The sequence below is a fragment of the Delphinapterus leucas genome, chromosome 21 (assembly GCF_059928025.1).
Source record: "Delphinapterus leucas isolate spDelLeu-1000000601 "Yukka" chromosome 21, BTC_Dleu_Yukka2, whole genome shotgun sequence".
Classification (NCBI taxonomy): domain Eukaryota; kingdom Metazoa; phylum Chordata; class Mammalia; order Artiodactyla; family Monodontidae; genus Delphinapterus; species Delphinapterus leucas.
In genome coordinates this window covers 20,927,501-20,948,109 of record NC_143149.1, presented here as the reverse complement: position 1 = coordinate 20,948,109, position 20,609 = coordinate 20,927,501, and the positions used below count along the sequence as shown (strand labels likewise).

The window sequence follows — 20,609 nt, the reverse complement described above, 5'->3', positions numbered from 1 at the left end:
AAGGAAGATGCCTGTCCCCACAGGCATTTGTTTAGCCCTCTCGAAGGAAAATCATTTGCCATGAGAAGTCTATTTATGCACACACGTGGACAAGAGACCTTGGGTTTTCCATTACAAACAAGCTGATGACTGTTCCTGTGAATTCTGACCCCAACCTCAAGCCTTTCTCCACATACTCAACTCTGGGTGTCGGTTTTAGGCCTAATAATTTTTAAAGCACTTGACATCCATCACTGCATTTCCTTCTTACATTTAACCTATGAGATATTATTCTACACATAAGAGAAACTGAAGCCGAATCAGAATACACTTGCAGAATCCAAAGAGATCAAGGTCTAGTTGTTTTCAGGCTTTTCTTTTCGCAAAAGATCTAAGAGTATAGATTTACTCCTTTTAAAGGGAGGCAGCTTCTCTGATGGCGTTAAGAGCCAGTGTAGCCAGTGTAAATCACAAAGAACGGAGGATGCCCTTATCCCCAGAAGAGGGTAACTACGTTTCAAACTGATATTTAAAAAAAAGAAAAAGAAATTCAAGAATCTAATCACGATCCCTTTGGGCTGCAATGCCGCAGTGATATTTTTATGACCCAGGAATTCCTAAGCTGTTGCTACTGTTCAGAGGGCACGCTCACTAAGTAGCTTGAAATGTGTGAAATGCATGATCTGACGCAGTAACCTAGTAAATATTTCCTAGGTTACATCTTAGGAGTGATGTCATCTCTATGCATTATCACCCATGATGAACTGAAAAGAAATTAATTCTGCTCCACAGCTAAGCATTCAAACATTTCAAAAATGTCTGGAGTAGTTTATATTCCAGATGCAGACTCTTTCTCTCCTAAACTGTGTTGGTGAAATTTTTTCATTCCAGATGACATAGCTATGATATTACACTCTAGGGAGTGGGGTGGGGAGTTGGAATTAAGTTTCTTCCAGAAAAAGTGTACAAACCCTGGACATTTCTAAGCAATCATTCCATTGGATTTGAAAAGTGACAGTATTTCTGTGGTTAATGTGACATTTTTTTCTTTCTTAAGCCAGGAGAACTAGTCTATTATTCCATTTTAAACATCCTACCTATCTTCCCCTGAAACCCTGCTTAACTTAAGTGCTTCAAAAAACACTGTATTACATAAGAGAGGCAAAAATAGTACTTTCACAAAGCTACAACTGCATTCTTTGCCTATAAAGGGGAAATAAATCCCGGGTGCCATTCAACCTTAATGATGTTTTTCCAAGTTAAAATTAATATTGAAATTAAAAGAAAATTGTTTTAATTTTACGATCAAATCGACAAGTGAATTCTGTCCGTGTATAATTTTCTTTCTCCAGAGTTCAGCTTTGATGGTTTATAGGTTTTGAGAAAAATTCAAAGAATGATTAACTTAAAATGAATAATATGTCATGAAGAGTCAGAGAGGAGTATCAGTGTCCTGTCATTTTCTGCTGCGTGTTTTATTACTTCCATTTCGTTAAACCCTGCAAGCTGCTCCTCAGCCTGAAGATCCACCAGCAACACGAACATGGGTTTCTGAACAGTTTTGTTCACATTTCCCATCAATGCTCCTTTGCTCCTGTCTACTTTATGTTAAAGGCTGTGCTGAGTTACTTTACAGCCTTAGTTAACCGTACTGTTAGGACGGTGTGCCTGGGGAAGCTGAAGAGTTGCGGAGATGCTTTCCTGGAATTCAAGCAACGGCCCTCCTGCCTCTAGTCTGCCACAGCCCCTACTTCCATCTGTCTCTCTGAGCGTCATTTCCATTCAATACAACAGCGGCTCTGAGTTGGCGAGGGGACCTGGCTGGGACTGCACTGCCTTAACCCCCCTATTCCAAGTTTCCAAACTTCCTGGACATTATCTGCTCTAGCAGTCGTATGAGCACATTCCAGGACAGTGCTATTTGAATGGCAATACTAAATGACAGGAAGTTACTTATTCTAATCAAAAGGGATGTGATTTATAATGAAGTAAATCACTATATCCATTTATGGATCAAAATCCTGACATGTTTAGAACAAAAGCAATCTCATCAGTGATAAGTACTATGTTCTTTAAAAAGAAGAAAGGAGAAAGAAAACACTCAAAGTATTTCCTTTTACCTGCATAAAGCCTCAATAGCATCTCTGTCCAAAAAATCATGCTCTCTCTTGACCAAGGAAATATCAATGGGGAACAGGAGATCTATAGGAAAAATAAAAACAAATACGTTTATTGAGCACCCAAGCTCTTGCCAATCCAGCCCAGTTTAGCAGAGGAAAGAAAACAAGGTAATTTATTGAATACTTACTGTTTGCAGGACACTTCACTCCCTATCAAGTGCTGTGGGTATGTAAAGCAGCTTAAGACAATTTCATCAGTGTCCTAAAGGAGCTTGGAATAAAGTGGTCTGCAGACTCAGATTGTCTGTTGTCAAAGATAAGTGGTTCAAAACACTGTTCCACCTTTAAACACATCAGCAGGCAACAGACCTCTGCCATGAATATTATAATTTAAACCAGAATGAATACCAGAAGGATGTTCACGGTAATGTGGCTGTTTTTTCCCTCCCATGTGTGTCTTTGCTCACATCTGATCAGGGAAGAGGTCACAGAAAACCGGGCCAAGGAAAGATCTAGAGAACTATGGTAGTTGTCAATGGAATCCAACCATTTGCATGACATCAAAAGCTAACGAGAATTAAGGATGTGCTATTTTTAAACAAATACTAGCACTTCCATATGGCTTTTCAGGAGTTTATATAACTCCCACTAAAACAAAAGACCAGCTCTAAAGCAGCTGTAGAACAATAGAATCCCAAATCCTTTCATCCTTGGAAGAGTTCACTACTCTAAGAACACGTAAGTTCTATTAAAATCGAAAAGCAAAAAGGGGGGAACAGTCAACTCAGTGAAAGAATTCCCTTCTCTGTCCCTTGTTGATAAATACACTCCAGGAAGAGTAGGGAGGAAGAAGACCAGCAGCCCCTCTGCGGAAATTTGCAACAGCTCTGGAATTGCCACTAGATAAAAGCAAGTTATCCCTCTTTGGTGTTCCAAGCACTTAGGGTAAATAATGGGCCTTCCTAGTAAAACGCTTATAAAATATCATGAGGGAGAGTCCTGCTATGCAACTCTGTGGGTCAGGAATAGGCAAAATAAGAGCACCGCAGGACACCAGGATTAACAGAACCAAAAACTCGCTTTGGCCCCCCAAATGGCTAATGCTGCATACTGGAACAGACATGGCTATTGGTAGTTTTGGAGATGCAAGTAGCTAACAATGTTCTCCTTCTGGGGTTGACTAGGGAGCACATGACTGTTCCTTATGTTTTTATGGTTTCTAACTTAGGATCATTGGTTTTACAGGATGGTATGGAGCTCCTTATTCTTGGTCATCTATTTTCCAGAGACTACACTTATGAGTACCTTTTTTTTTTTTTTTAATAATGTTGGAAACTAACATAATGAGTATTGTGGTCTATTCTTTTTTCTGAAGGCTAGTATTAGATTAGTGATCCTGTTCTCTGAATGGTAAGACAGGCAGACCAATGAAGTAGCTAGAGCCTAAAGATTTATGAAGGAATTCATAAAATTCAGTATCACAGGATTTATCTCTTCATTACCTTATAGACCAAGTCTCTTAGGCAAATGGTTAGTGGCACCACTATAGTGGCAATAAAAGAGAAGACTTAAAGTGAATGTAAACTATTAGTAAATAGAAGCAAGCCAGACTGTAAAGCTGTTTGAAGGTTCTGGCAACTGTATTTCACTTTGAACAGATAACCTACACTCTAAGTATTAAAGGACAGAGCTGATATTAAAAAATATATTTTTAATACTTAATAAATGTAAATCGTAAAGCTCACATGCCTGTTACATGCATCTGAGACAGCAACTCTGTTATTTTAGCAATTCCTAACTCAGTGTACCCAGAGCTGTATTTTACTTTCCTGATCCAAATTAACTTTAAAATTCTGTTAAAAAAAAAAAAATTCTAGGATAGGTAGGGACTAAATTCAAGAGAAGAGTGAAATAATTACATCTTTTTTTTTTTTTTTTTTTTTTTCAGTATTTCTCAGAGTTCTTCAGGTTAGGATTTAATCTTTCAGCTTGGGTTTAAGGGCAGGATGTTTATATTGTCAAGGACCGAAATAAAGGTAAACAGGAATCAAGGAATGAGTGGGATGGCATGTGGTGTGTGTGTACCCACCCTGCACATAGGGGTAGGATGAAGGGGAGAAATTATAAATGCTCAGAACAATGTACAGTATAACTTCAAAAGTAGGTTTATGCTTCAAAAGACTTATAAATGTCAAGGGACCCCAAAATGTAACTTGTGAAAATACAGTCTGCATTTTAGGATTTGGAAAGATGTAAGACACAGACCGGAACTGGATCTTAGCAAACATACACATCACAAGAAAGGGCTTCTTGGCAGCAAATCAACACCAAAACTTGACATAATTGAAGGAAATTTAATTTCAAAACACAAGAACAAAAGGACAGCATGTTACTACCACTGCAAATGTAATTATCCTTCCTTATCTCCAGTAGAGCTGTGAACTGAAAATCCAATAGAATGCTGATCCACACCCCACCGCCACCAAAGCTCTACTGAGAGACAGAGATGCTGTAAACGGCAACAGGTCAAAAATTCTCCCAAAGGAAGGATAAGCAACTCCACCATAATAAACATGCAGGTTAACCAAACACCTCAAAAAAAAAAGAAAGACGAAAGAAAAAAAGCAAAAGGAATTGGAGATATTCTCTGAAATGGAGGAAAGAGTAAGATATTCTACATAGTCTAACTATAAAATAATTTTAAACCCATCTTCATGGAGAAATATCTTACGTTCAGTCTGGGCCACAATGAGGAAGGGCAGGCATTATAAACGAGGTAAGGAACTAAACTAGCCGAGTGAGCCAGGGAAGTAAAACGGACTCTGTGGTCTCGCCCCAGTTTGCTTCCGGGGAGCACCCCCACCCCCTCTATATCCCTGCCGACCACGCTAGCATTTCCAAGCTGAAAACCTGTATCTGTTCTTAGTACGGGTTCATGGCATTTTGCTCGTGTGTTAAAGAAGGATGCTGGTGACCACCAGCTCCAATTGAGAGCCCACTGCCATTGCTACAGGAAGCAGCCTGCTTGTTACCATCCTAGAAGGATGGAAGAGCAAAAGACACGTTTTAAAATCACTATTTATCGTGAGAAGAGTTGAACATCCCTGGTGAAAAGACTGAAGTGACATCATTTAACCTGGATCTTTCAGCAGTTTTGTCACCTCATGGCTAAATGTCTCCCAGCATCTCCTTCCTCTTAAGTGATAATAAAAAAGATGTATTCTTTAAATGTAAATTAACCAATATTATGCTTGCTTTTTGAGATTTTTGGCAATTTCTTTGAGGTATGAACTGTTTTATTTCTATAAATAAAAAAATAAAATATTTATTTCTATAAAATATGAAGCATCTACCGCAGTGGTAGGCATCCCTGTTGGTGCAGAATTAATACTGGCTTGTTGATTAGCTGAATGGATGGCTGGCTGGATGGAGGGATGAATGGATGAATGGATAGATGGAGGGATGGATGAATGAGAGACACCAGGTGCTGTCATCTCAGTAGAGTTAAGGAAACAAAGAATGCTCAAGTTGGAAGAGGCCTCGGAAGTCATTTATTCTCAAGGTAGGAGTCACTTCACTATCCACCCAACGTTGGCTTGCAAATCACCCATAAAATAGAGCTCACGAGTTCACAACTCGCGATTAGTTGTAAATTAATGATTTCATGTAGAGAACAATAAGCCTCCCTTTTAAATAAACAGCCTCTTCCCTTCGCCTTGCACAGAGCGCACTCTGCCCACCCTGGGCAGCCTGAGGCTCAGGGCATGAGTGAGACTCAACGCGCTCATCGTCCTCAGTCTCAGCATCTGAGCAATGCCCAGAGCGCCAACGAGAAGACGAAGAACTAGTAAAAAGTCAGCCTAGGTCTTGATTTTAAAAAAAAAGGTCCATTTTTTCTTAATTAAAAAATCAAATAACATAGGAGAAATAATATTCATCAAATGGCAATCTATGGAAAAGTGAAAAGCCTAATGACAAAGCGGAGAAAGATATCTATGACACATGACCAACAAAGCCTTAGTGTTTAGAATAAAGAGCTCTTATAAATCATCAAAAAAAGCACAATCAACTCAGGGGAAAAATGGGCAACAGATATTTCACAGAAGAGCAAACATATATGGCCAGATGACACAAAGAAATGTGCCTTATCATTAAAAATTAGGAAAATGGCAGTCAAAATCCATAAGATATCATTTTATACCCATTTGATTGGCAAAAATTAAAGTCTGACAATATCAAGGGTTGAGAGCATGTGGATAGACAGGATCTTTATATATTACAGGGAGGAGTGAAAGGTGGTACAGGAACTTTTGAAAAACTTGCATTATAAAGTTGAACATACATCTCTATCACCCAGTAATGCTAGTCTTGGGCATACACGCAAGATAAATTATTTCACGTGTACTGAAAGAGTGCAAGAATATTCCCAACAGTACAGTTTATAAAAGCAAAACAAAAAAACCCCAAAATGCCCACCAATCAGAGTGTGGATATGATAAACTGTGGCATATCCACACGATGGAGTATTACACAGCAGTCAAAGGTGATGAACTATGAGGACACACAGTATGGAAGAACCTTAACAATAATAAATGAAAAAATTAAATCGTACAAGATTACATAGAGCATGATACCCTTTTTATAAAGATAAACAACTTTATAAAAATATTTATTTTAGGGAAATGCAATAAAGCTATATAAAAGGAAAGCAAGGAAATGATAAACCAAGGTTTCAGGATGATGGTTACTGTGGCTAGGGGGTGGCAGAGGGATGGGAGACAGGTGGGTGTGTTATTATCAAGGTCCTAGCTGTTTTGGGTGGTTGCCACACTGTTCCTTAATGAAATATTTAAGTAAATAATAAAATATCTGAAAATAAATCATAGATCAATAATAATCATGAGGGACTTCCCTGGTGACACAGCGGTTAAAAATCCGCCTGCCAACGCAGGGAACACGGGTTCGATCCCTGGTCCAAGAAGATTCCACATGCCGCGGAGCAACTAAGCCCGTGTGTCACAACTACTGAGCCCACGTGCTGCAACTACTGAAGCCCACTCGCCTAGAGCCTGTGCTCCACAACAAGAGAAGCCACCGCAATGAGAAGCCCGTGCACCACAATGAAGAGTAGTCCCCGCTCGCCACAACTGGAGAAAGCCTGCACACAGCAATGAAGACCCAATGCAGCCAAAAATTTAAAAATAAAATTAAAAAAAAAGTGCAAAGCTTATAAAAAATTATAATCATGAACCAAGGATATGATTTTGCCCATTAAAAAAGAATGGCATTCCCGGCTCACCTTCATACAACTGGGCGTACTGGGGGAATCCTGCCGCCCGTAGCCAATCACAAGCTTCTTTGGCTTCAATTTCTAGAATAGAACAGAGGACAGACAAACATGTTAGTCATGTGTAACTCAGCGTACTTCTTCTTCCTTAATAAACTCTGGTTTTGTTATATAAGCAAAAGACGACATCTGTTGAAAAGGGATAAGCAAAAAGCGAAAAAGAAAATCCACTTATTCAAATGGTTTCGATTTTTGTGCATCTTTTCAGACTTTAAAAAATACATGTAATTATCCATCTTTCCTTTAAAAGACAAAAAACAAAAATGGAGTCCCAGCAGTAAGTTACTCTGTGCTGCTTCTGTGTTCTGGTTATAAATGATTAAGAAAACAGGGCTTAATGAGAAAGTTGAAGAAGGATTAAATAATTATTAATTTTAGGCCTAGATGGACTAACTTGCTTTACTTTTCACGTCAATAAAAGGCCACCAAGTACATATGACACCCTGGAAGAGCACTAAGTTGACAAAAGGGACTGAGCTTCTGCCACCCAATGGGAGGCGTGTAACTGCCCAGCGGCTGTGAAGGTGTGCCTTCCGGTGCATCAGGCAGTAAGAGAGGCCTGGGCGGTCAGGGGCCCTGGAGGGCATTAAGTCCATAAACCCCACAATCTTGGCAGGCTGAGATGCCTAATAAAGCTTCTACTTCCCCGTGGTTAACATCTTGTAGATAGTATTGATAAACAGAAAGGCCAAGAGCAACTGACACGCCTGCGTTCAAATTCACTCAAGCACTTATTTACAATCCCGTTAGCACAGAGGAGGTCGGCACAGTCATTAGTTTCTCAGTTTGCACAAAGAATATTCTTTCAACCCTCTTCCCACCTTCCTCAGACCATTAGAGTACTTAAGGTATGTGAGGCTATTCACTCATTTATAAATGTCTCAACATTGCTTAATTTATTCCAGATTCAAATCTTCATTATGCATCTCTCCTCTGAGCCAGATAGGAGGTTGACAGTCCATCATGGAGAAGTATGTATATATCACTTTTGTCTAGTAACTTTATAGTTTCAGAGCATTTTTTAAACTATTATTTTATGAGTTCCTTGGGTCTTTAAAGGAAAAAGAATTAAGAACACTCAAATTCATTAAAGCAAGTAGGAATGTCCTTATTGAACGAACGTGCCAAAGACAAAAGCCTGCTGCTACCTTCTGATGAGTCAGTTAATACCCAAACAAAAACAATTATGGCAGCAGAGAAGCAATAAATGACACGGCAAGGTTTATTACTTTCATGAATCTTTTCAGTGTGGCGATGAAAGTAGCATCAAAAAACACAAGATTCAGGACTGAATTTGGGGAAGAAGGATAGAGTGACATGAATGTGTAAGAATCTCGATGTTTGTACTAAATCATAGAATTGTCCAATGTGAATTACCTGCGCTAACATTTTTTCATGTATTTATAACCGTACCTTGTTTCAGAAAGGAATTAATGAAGATTTATATAAAATCATAACATAAACATTTTCCAGAGAACTATATTGCTGGAAAAACATATAAAAGCTCAACATTTTATTTTCAAGGATGTGGAAACTACTTTTTTCTCTATTCCCATGGCCCTCGCTCAAAGATAGATATGGAAAGAAAAAAAGCTAAGTGTTTTGTTTTTTAAAAATATTTTAAATATCTCACTTCTTCTGACTATCTGGAGGTTATTTCCACTGAACACATTGTTAGACATCGAACAACAGATTGCTAAAAAGTAAATGTATTCGCTTTCTAAATATTCTACTTAATAAGTGGTGAGTAGCCAGAAATTCTCAACGTCCACCCTTTCTGTGGACACCCTTTCTGTCTGTCATACTCAGATATGACAACAGATCAGTGCACATGCGCATGTGCGCGCACACACACACACAGACACACACACACACCTTAACTGGACACAATTCTCCAGCCAGTATCACCACCTATTTAGAGAACGTTCCTGATTTCTTATTAAAATGGCTTCATGCCAAGAGGCACGAAAGATATAAGGTATTATTTTTCTAAAAACCTTTAAATTTATATAATACTTTACAAATCACAAAGTGTTTTCACATATATTACTCACTTAAGGCCCCACGTAACTTCAGGAACACATAAATGCCTACTGCTGTGTTGTCATCCTTATTCATTTTCCACCACTACAAAAAGAAATGCTCCCAAATGACCAAAATCGATCTAAAAAGCTGTGTTCAAACAGCCACTCTTCTTAGGGCCACTTGGTTAGAAAGAAATGATGTGAACAGGCCAAGGTTTGCTTCTTCAGCAGATAATTTAATGAAAGGTCTACAATGGCTAAAAAGCAGCACTTCCAAGAACTACAGAGATTAGTAATTTTACCTGCCTTTTCCTTTCCCTAAGATAGATGAGAATGTCTTTCTTTTAGATATGAAACCATGGGAAACAGACAAGCCTGTATCTAGTTTACATTTAACAAAGTCCATTCATGAAAACTTAGGCTGCATAATAATAAATGAGAACTTAAACCCACTGTTCCTATAGAAATCAGAATTAGAAAATTGTAAAAATTGTAAAAAGCTGTCACTGATTTTTTTTTTTTTTTTTGCGATACGCGGGCCTCTCACTGTTGTGGTCTCTCCCGTTGCGCAGCACAGGCTCCGGACGCGCAGGCTCAGCGGCAATGGCTCACAGGCCCAGCCACTCCATGCCACGTGGGATCCTCCCACACCGGGGCACGAACCTGTTTCCCCTGCATCGGCAGGCGGACTCTCAACCACTGCGCCACCAGGGAAGCCCAACTGTCACTGATTTTTTAATAAATGAGACAGTTACTGACTTCACTCCCACCCCTTTCCAGTTACCAAGTGAAAATGATAACAATCTAAGTACTGATTTTTTAAAAAATCAGTATTTCCATTTTATTTAACATGAAATGAGCCTATGTCTACATCCAGGTCAGGTAGGGATTTACCCCTTCTAGTTCCCTGGATCCAGGCCACAACTTTGACTCTTATCCTAACTGAAACTCCAAGTTTCCAATTCTCTCCTCTCTGAGACTCCAGCCACCAACCCTGCCTCATCAAACTTCCTGCATTACAGTTTTGATCTCGTCTCTCCTGCAAAAACTTCCCTGGAGCTCCACTGCTTAGAAAATCAAGTCTAAATATCTCCCTACGTTTTCAAGGTTCTCCATGTGGCATCCAAATGAATCGTTCAGCTCCCTGTACTCCCTCCATACCCCAGCCAAAGTAAACTTGGCCCTTCCTCATCTCCCCACACATCCCTGGCTGGAAGTTCTCTCCTATCCCCTCATTATCCTTCAAGGCCTAGTCCAAGCGCCACCTCCTCTAGGAAGTCTTCCCAGATGCCTCCTGATAATTCTGTCAACGGCTAACTTTTCTTGAGCGCTGACTGTGCACAAGGCCCAGTTTAAGTACTTAAGGCATATGAATTCCTTGACTCCTCATACTGATCCTAACACGTGGGTTGCAAATATCATCCCACATGGGTTGGGAATATCATCCCCAAGATATGCAGATGAAGAAACAAGTGGAGAAACAACCAGCTCTCCTCGAAAACAAGCTTCCTTTCCATTCAAATGCCCTAGTGAACAAGAGAGCTAAGGCTTGCAGAATTGAGCAACACCGGATTTTCCTGAAAAAATATGCAACAGTGAACAACATTTAAAATATTAAACAAAACCAGGTAAACATTGCAGTACTGCTGTCTCTTTAACTCCCCATGCCTGTTTTTGGAGGCCTCTAACCAGTTCTCAAGGCGTGGCTTTTCCTTCAGTGGTCGAATGAAAAACTATCAGCACGATTTTTAAAAAACATTCCCCACCAGGCAGAAGCGCCATCAGAAACTGGAAACACAGTGGAAATACAATGACACTTTTAGACTTGGGTTTTCTCTTAGCAAACAGCAGACAAATGTGTGAAGGAGGAAACGGGAAATTTTTATTGGAGCCACCTTTAATAATTAGTTGTATTAGATGAATGAGGTTCAGGACACTTTTGGTGTAAGGCTTGGGAACCATTAGGCCATATTTGCATGCTTCCTGGCATGATGGGATGACCGTATCTTCCCCTTACCTCTCAACAGTAAGTTAAACAGAAATTCCCCAACACCGTCATCATTCCGCTGAACTCGCTGATCTTAGCGGCTGAGCAATGGCAATCGGGTCGAAGCAGGATGTGATTACTTCCATCTTCCCTTTCCTCTACCTTCACAGTGCGAACCCTCGTGCTTGCTTCCTGCCTTCTTTGCAATGTGCTCCTGAAATCAGGGCTCAAGGCAAATGCTCCATGGACTTTACCTCTTAAATAAAATTCTAAGGAATTGGAGGAATGTAAGAAAATTCAAACATTTTCTAGATTCCTTGGATTCCCCCAACTATGGCAGACTTGCAGGCAAAGATCCATGGAAATGTTGATGTTCTTACAGCCATGGAGAAGCACGTCAACTGTGTGAAGGCAGGCAGTGCTTTCTGATCTAAACCAAGATGCCTGCCCTGGTCACAAAAATTCCTTCAAATGGAGGAGTAATTACTTCAAATGATCAGTTCTCTCACCTCCGTTAAGGTGGCCAATTTTACAGGACTGCCGTACAGCTGGGCACCAATAGCTTAACCTCCCCGGGCACAGGGTTTCACAGGGCAGAGAAGCAAACCACAGCCTCAGACACTTGATCTCAGTGGCTCTGAGCCTTGGATCCTAGTAGGCATCACCTTGGGGAGCTTTCTAAAACCACCCACCACTATCCACTCCCAGGTATTCTGATTTTCTCCATCTAGGGAGGGCCCAAACAACATCTTTTTTAAAAAGCTCCTAAGTAAATGTAAAGGTAGCCAGGATTGGGAACCACTGAACCAGACAACGTTTCTTTGCATGCCTTTATCCCAGACTCTTTCTTCCCCAATTATCCTAACAGCCTTCCAACTGAACTCTCTGATAACCCCTGCCCCCAAGAAATGTATCCTAGTCCAAAGGGTTCCTGAGCCCTGGATTGATTTGTATGAAATACATAATTCATCACGTCACTCCTCTGCTTAGAATTCTTCCATGACTCTCCACTGCCTTTCACATACAATACAGTCCCCACTCCTCAGCAGAGCCGCAGCCCTCTTAACTCGGCCTCTGCCCAGCCATTCCGCTCCTGGAAGGTCTCCAAATGCAAGCTCTGCTCCCATCTTCCTGAATTCCTTGGGGTTCGCAGGATGCATATGCTCTCTTAACACTTCAAGTTCTTAGCTCTTCTCTCTCCTGCCGCAAACAAATTCCCCCTCTGCGCCCCATCAACCCCTCTCCCCCACCCTCCTCGTATGGTGAGGTGCAAATACCAGAAGCTTCTTAATTCATTTGTATATCCTGAAAGACTACTTTTTCCACATTGGAAGCACACATACATTTGTTTGAAGGAAAAGAACCCATTAAAATTTCCCTTTCTTCAAAGACAGACTTAGAAAACTACAACTTAAACCCCTGTCTCTTTGCAATTAATAAAAATAAATGTTCAACACATACACTGTCAAAGACTGGTTATCGGGAGTTACCTATGTAAAGTGAATTCCTGGTTGGGCTAAGTCAGATAGCACAACATATATATTAATATTTATTAAACTCTTCTGTTATCTAATCACAGCAAAGATTATGACTAGCCACTAGCAACATTCCTACCCTCAGAAGCCTAAAAAAATTCTAAACATTTGCTGTGCCTATTCTGAAAGAAACCAGTTAGGAAGCTTTTGGAAGACCGGTCAATACTAATTCAGTTTCTAGGCCATCTGGCCTCACAGGAGCTGACCCCAATCCACCTTCAGATATATTCTAGTACAGCCACACATTTACGTGAAGCCAATCACCCTTCATTTCCCCCCTTAACTCAATATTTATTTATTGAACATCCACTGTCTGTGCTGCCAGCTGTGCTCAGGGACAATCAAAGGCACAGGTTCCTGCCCCGAAGCTGGAAGCCAAAGGGAAAGGTAATTCACAGTTGAGGGCACGATGTCAGATGATCCTCTACTTAGGAATGAACTGGTTTCCTAAGGGCTCTTCTGAGATCCCTGTATTTAAGTCCCAAGGGACCCTGGTGGGCAGCACCAAAGAATCCCCACTTCACAGGTGAGAGCCAGAGGTCTAACGATGGCCCACCCATCCCAGCTCCTTCCTCTACCCCTTCTGTCACCCCATCTACCTCCGGCTAACTGATCCAGCCTTACTGATCTCACACACCCCATGCCCCCTTTCCTGCTTTATTTTTTCTTCTTCCAAAACGTTTATTGTGTTTATTTTGTCTCACCCCTCTGCAAACTCGCAAGAGGCCAGTTTCTTTGCCTGTTTTACTCTTTGATATACCCCAAGCACTGCCAACAGGGTAGCGCACATAGTAGTTGCTCGACAAATAAGTATTACATAAATAAATAAACTGCAATGTGATTTTCTTCTAGTGAAGTTGTCTTAATTTTTCAGACCAGGATCCACCATAAGAAACACGTTTTACATTGTAACCTGGCACACACATATATGCATATGTGTATACATGCACCCATTCATGTACACAAACACACGTGTGTGTATAAGCATATACAAAACTGAAACAAGTTTCCCCAAATAACACTTACAATAAGTAATGCAGTCTTACATTTTCCCGCTCTATTTTAAAAAATACTATTTGTTACCTCCCAAAGCAATCCATTTGAAATACACTATTCTCACACAGCTTTTTCTTAAAGAGAAAGGAAGGAAGGAAGGAAGGAGGAAGGAGGAAGGAAGGAAGGAAGGGAGGGAGGGAGGGAGGGAAGGAAGAAAGGAGAGGAGAAAAAAAAGAAAGAAAAAGAAAATAGCAAACTAAAACACTTCTGTATAGTACAGAGGAGATTGTGATGTGACAAAGACACGTATGAATTCAGAGGTGGGAGAGGGAGAGAGGGAGGGGGCTGCTTGGGCACTCATTTTAATGCTCAGCCTCTATTTAAAGAGGCCTTATGATATTTTATATAAGATTGGATTGCAGGAGAGGAGATTTGGAATAAAAGAGAATAAGCTAAGCGGAAAGCTGGCAAAACACAGGTGTGTGTGAAGGAATGGTACGTAGTCTCAATTTACTGTAACAGAGAACAAAGGAAGGGGAGGCATGCAGTGGAAAGCAGGTTATGCCACAGAGCAGATATAAGCATCTCCTTAGCCTGGTTACCCAATGAGCAACCAACACTATTTCCTCAGATGTAAAAGAGCTTTGCATCTGAGTTTCCCAAGTTCCTTCTAATAATCCATCACAGAAAGGGGGCAAAGTACGACCTGTAACAGCTCAGGAAAATAGGTCCAGGAAAGAATCCATTGCTTAGTTAAGCAGCCTTAAGAAAATAATCTCTCTGGACCGGTTTCCTCATCTGTAAAATGTGGGATTGCTATAGGCTTCGTAAATTCCCTGTTTCTGACTCTAAGAATTCCTTTATGCCCATTTCCCTTGCTCTCTAAGACAACCTTTAGACTAGGTTCCATTTCTGTTAATTTTCCAGATTTATCATCAATTACATGGAGACATCCTTCTTCCTTCAAAAAGTTAGATCAATAGTAACTACTCTGAGTTCTCCAATTTTGTAAATTTACTGGTTTATTGCTGAAGTATCTAATTTGCTTCTTAATAGATCAATTTCTTTATTTGTCCTATGAAGCCAATGTTCATATTACAGAGAATTCAAAACCCTACGTGTTTTTGCTTATGTATATCTACAACCCTCAAACTAAAATTAGTCTTTATAGGAAGAAAACACTTCAACCCATAGAAAACTTTGAGTTTTACTTTGCTTATTGACCCTGTACATTTGTGTTTCAGTTAATAGCACCATCCTGGCATCTACCTAGCCAGTGAATTGGGGGGCTGGAAAGCATCTTGGAACTTTTCATGTTTTCTCTTTACAAATGAGGAAGCTGGTCCAAAGTTTAGGTAATTTGCTTAAGGTCCAGAGCCACCCAGGCCTCACTCCTGTTTAGAGAACTTCCTGCACACTGCAGTCTTGCCTACAAAGATCACCCTCACTTTTAAATCACTAGACTGTTTTCCAGTACAAGTAAGAACTGGGAGTTTTGAGGGAGTTCTCTTTTTAAGTTTTTTTCCCCCCTCCTGCTCGAGATTTGGAGGCAGATATGTTGCTTTCTAGTGAAGAACATTCCTAGAAATAACATAAAGGGCGAAAAAAGGACCTATTTCCCCCAATGATGTGATGACAACTTAATAAATGGCTCTGCTTCAAAAAATGGAAACCTTGGGACACACAAGGCAAACCTACACCTGAGATTCTGCACAGGAGGCCACACTCTAGCAATGCAGAGTTAAATGAATTGAAATCCCCTTTGGGGATCATTTAGGTCAAGTGTTTGCAAAACACAGTTTTTAACACACAAACCGGGAAAAAGCAAGTAGCTCATATCAAAAAATATATGCCCTTCCCTTGCAAAGGCAAACAGCTCTGTATTCGTTTAAGCCCAGGCATGACCAGGCGCCTTCAGGCACTCCAGGCGTGAGTTGATCTAGTTATTTCCAGGAACAGAAAACATCTCCCAATGAATCAAAAATTGGCACTTACTACCCAACACAAAACAGTCAAACTGAAATGAAAATAAACTATTAAGGAAATGGATACTGCATCATCACATCTTTCTACTTCATTTCAATCTGGGGTGGGGCAAAAATACCTTCCATTTACACACACATACACACACACACACTTCTAGTATTTTGCATCAAATATTTATGCATTTCAAACCATGCATTACTAAGAAAAGTGATTTGAAATAGCTCTTTAAATACTAAGTCCTTTAAAGATGGTAATTGGGTAGATTAAGAACATAATTTCAAGAAAGGAAACCATTTTAAACCAACTTTAAGGGCCTTATTTTTCTGAGCCTCATTTTTTTCATTAAGTGAAGTACATGGTTTACGATTATATAATCCACTTCCTTTTAAACTTATTTTTCAAGGCAAAAATACCTGGTCACAAACCTAAAATAACAACTACCTCCCTATCTTCACCATTAAAGACTGACAGGCTCATCAAGTCTTTCTTTTACATATGTTAGCAAAGCTTATTCTACTAAACAACCCCTCCCCAATCTTTGGCTTTTTCCCTAGGTTCTACAGAGTTATAGCACAGGAGAGAGAAAATATTGTGCAAATTGAAGTGTTACAAAAACCTTAAGTTAGAAATAAAGAGAATAGTGAGAGATTCTAAAGAAACTGCTCACTCATATTTCAGTGCACCCTGACAGAGAAAAAAGATCTAGAATTGAATGAAACATCAAGTGGCCTTATCAAAGACCAATGAAAATAAAAACATGGCAGATACTGGTTAATACAAGCAGCTTTTAGCCACTCCTATGTCTAACCTCAAACAGGAAACACTACAGGCAGATCTCATTTTACTGTACTTTGTAGATACTGCAGTTTTTACAAATGGAAGGTTTCTGGCAACCCTGTGTTGATCAAGTCTATTATTGGGGCCACTTTTCCAACAGCATTAAAAAATGCTGTTGGAAAAATGCTAAACAGCATTATGTTTAGACATAATGTTATTGCACACTCAACAGACTACAGTATAACATAAACATCACTTTTTTTTTTTGCAGTATGCGGGCCTCTCACTGTTGTGGCCTCTCCTGTTGCGGAGCACAGGCTCCGGACGCGCAGGCCCAGAGGCCATGGCTCATGAGCCTAGCTGCTCCGTGGCACGTGGGATCCTCCCGGACCAGGGCACGAACCCGTGTCCCCTGCATCGGCAGGCAGACTCTCAACCACTGCGCCACCAGGGAAGCCCCAAACATCACTTTTATATGCAATGGGAAACCGAAAAAGTTCGTGTGACTTGCTTTCCTCTTGTGGTCTGGAACCGAACCTGCAATACCTCCAAGGTATGCCTGTGTTCAACGTGACTTTCTCAGTTTTGTGCGAAAGGTGTAAGAAAAATAAGTATTACTGTTTTCTAGGTGAGCTAAAGAATTATTTTCATCAAAATCGCTCATGACACCCAGCCCCCCAAACACACAAAATCTACTGGTCAAAATGTGACTCAGGTCCATCTGTTTAGTTAAAGAACATTACTGGTTTTATAACATACATTTTTCCTACAAACACATTAAGATCCTTATTTTGTTGTTTCCCCGTTTTGTTTACACATGGGGGCAGGAAGGGGTCTGAAGTTCCATTCAACTCACATATGACCTTGGACTAGTCATTGAACGTCCAGGCAACTCAGCTGCCCCCAGTAGGGAAGAGGCAATGTTTTTCCAGGCTGCCTTTGCAAAGTTCTGTAATTTCACATGGAATGACTTTTACAAATGCATAAGCACAATACAAGATCCCTTTTTGGTGCCACACAGTTTGAAAAGGGGAGTTGTGAGGAGATGTCCTTTTATGAGTTGATGATTTCTCCAAACTCAGGAGGGCAGGTGAAGATGATTTCAGAACTTCTGCATCTTCTATCTACTTCGTCACCTGAGTGTGACAACGGGCATAGCAAGGCTGGACTGCACCTCCCAGGTCCCTTCCTCTCTGGCTTCCTAAGTGCTGCAGCCTGGGAAATGCTACAAACTCAGGGTGTGGAAAACTTTTGTCCCTCAGACATCCTCTAGAGACTCCTACAAGGAGGAGGAAGGCGCCTTTCTGTCGAGCTGCAGGAAGCAGCCTCCAGCCCTCTCCACAGGACACTCAGAGGTGGGGCAGGGAAGAGAACAAAATGTGGATGGGAGGTGTCAAAGGCATCTGAGGACTCCATGCACTGACCTCAGCCTTCAGTTCGCCTTTGATTTTTCTCCTGGAGGTGGGAGGGGGTAAGACGTGAGAAGGCCATCAAGTTGAGGTATGTGTGGACAGAAAAGAAGCTTACTTTCCACTATGAAACTCACTCTAGTAGCAGCATTTTCAAAAACAAGGATGAAGGATTAGAGAGAATGATTCCCATTGTGTGTTGGCTTGACTTTAGTGAGGAATAATATTTTACCTTTTGGTGCCCAAGAACACTATTTCCTGGTAGGTAGGCCTTTTCAAGATGCCATTCAAAATGTTTTCAGTGACGGCTGGGAGAAAACTTTCCCTTAGAAATATTATTTTGGAATACTTTCACTGAAGAAAGCACTGTTCAGTACAGTCAATAGGGCCTAGAAAATGGTATCCCAACCCCCTTCCCCAAATATTAAAGACAGAGGCTCGAGTTCTCCATTCATGAGGCCCCTGAGACAGGACACAGAAACCACTCATTTGTCAACCTGGGACCCTAACATTTCAGCTCTCTACCTACCAGCACAAGCCCCCTAGGAAACTGCAAAGTAATTGCAAGGTTCTATTTGGCCACCGAATATTGTTTCCTCAATTGAATCAACTCCTGCCAAATATATGTCCATAATTGGAATCTACAGCCACACACACCTGGATGAAATCCTAGCTATCATGTACAGTAGGTGATCTCAGGCAAGGTATTTAGCTCCCCCGAGCTTCAGATTCCTCATCTGTAAAATGGGAATAATTATATCTACTTTGTGAGGTTGCCGTGAAGATTACATGTGACAATGAAAGCAAACTTCACGATAAATTTTAGCTTCTATAATGTTATTACTATTCTGTCAAAAGTCTGTGGATTTTTAATAAAAATTAAAACGGAGTATCCACACTAGAGAAGGATGACTATTGTTTATGAGACTATAAAATATATATATGTGTGTGTGTATCTATCTATCTATCTATATACATATGGGCTAAAAACTCAAGACTTTCTTCCTACCAATTGTTAATTATGATGGCAAGAAGGGAATAGCTAGTGAAAAAAATGTTAAGACACAGTAGACCTAATTAAAGAAGCTCCAGCAGGACTACACCCTACTTATCATTGATCATGATAATCTTTAACAACAACACAGGCTCCCACAAGGAAAAGTACAAACAGACAGGAAGAGCCTTTCTCATCTGGGAATCTTACCCCTTTTACATTAATGAGATTTCTGACTAATTTGAGGCGACAAGAAAACACCACTGATTGTACTCACTCCAGCCATCCATTCCTATAAAACATATTTTAACCCTATAGCACTGTCCTTCTTAAAAGAGTAAGAATTACCGTCAAGTCCCGGAACTCCTCCCTACACAATGGCCACACAATCAGATACACAGACAATTGTGAAAATCCACTGCAGAAAAGCATTTTCCTCCTAATTTCACAGCCATGGAAAAGAGGCACTTGGGACTGTGCTTTTTAGGACACAGTGCTGGATATTTACACTTTATGGTTGAGTATAAGTTCTCCCTGACCACCAGCAACGAGGACAATTTTTGATGTCTTGAACGCTGTATAGATTACTCCTTTGTGTTGTAGCCCCCAATGCCAAAGTAAGTATCTTAGAGGTAAACCCAGCTAAAATGAACACTCAGAGAAACTCAAGAGAAATGACTAAGTTTAGAAATTAAATTCTCTCTCCTCCACTGGATTCTAACTCATATAATTCTAAGCATTAGACTAAGCCAACTTTAAAAATGAAAATCACCCTTCTCCCCGGGTCTGCTTTATAATTTCAACAGGCTTGGCATGACGTGAGCCTCCCTGACAGTTGCACCATGGGCCAGCTTGTGCTATAATGTTCTAAAGCACTGAGAATTCGGTCTTTAGCAATTTGGCAATGTCCAGGGAGGAAGGGGAAACATCTGAAGTTATTTTTACTTTTGCAAGTCCTCTAGTTGTACAGGGTGAATGCTAGGGTGGGTCAAGTATTGTCTGGAACCTTCAGGGTCTTTTTTTTTTTTTTTTTTTTTTTTTGCATGGCCTCATTTCCGTCTTCCTGTTGCTAGGAAGGAGAGCTAAGCATGAGAAACGCGTGTTTACAATACTGGACCATCCTGTCCAGCACAAGGCTCTCTTCAGAAAAGTACGATTCACTTCACCCACTGTACTTTGGATGCCCCCATTCTTCTGAACCAAATCACCCTCCCCTGAATATTTTCAAATTGCATATTTACCCACCTAAGTCATAAAAATACCACTCTCATTTGAACGTTGCATCATGGCTTAAAATCTCCATGGGGACACCAAGGGAAACCCAAGTACTTATTTTTGTATTTAAAACCACCTCTTGGAATCCCACCAAGCTTCTGATTGCAAGGCATCTCACTGGGGCCTCCCATACCCTCTTTAAAGCCCCACACTAGTTTTACAAGGAAGAGTTTAAGTACT

The 20,609-nt window shown here is 40.5% G+C and overlaps 1 protein-coding gene across 2 annotated transcripts in view; it reads right to left on the bottom strand.

Moving 5' to 3' along the window:
* Positions 1 to 20,609, bottom strand: part of DLC1 (DLC1 Rho GTPase activating protein) — a 402,099-nt gene that overhangs the window by 21,295 nt on the left and 360,195 nt on the right. For both annotated transcript variants that reach the window (XM_022571107.2, XM_022571110.2), the window contains 2 exons: positions 7,399 to 7,470; positions 2,100 to 2,181 (listed from right to left, as the gene is read on the bottom strand). In XM_022571107.2, the coding sequence (XP_022426815.2) occupies positions 2,100 to 2,181; positions 7,399 to 7,470 (154 nt within the window). The remainder of the gene's footprint in view (positions 1 to 2,099; positions 2,182 to 7,398; positions 7,471 to 20,609) is intronic.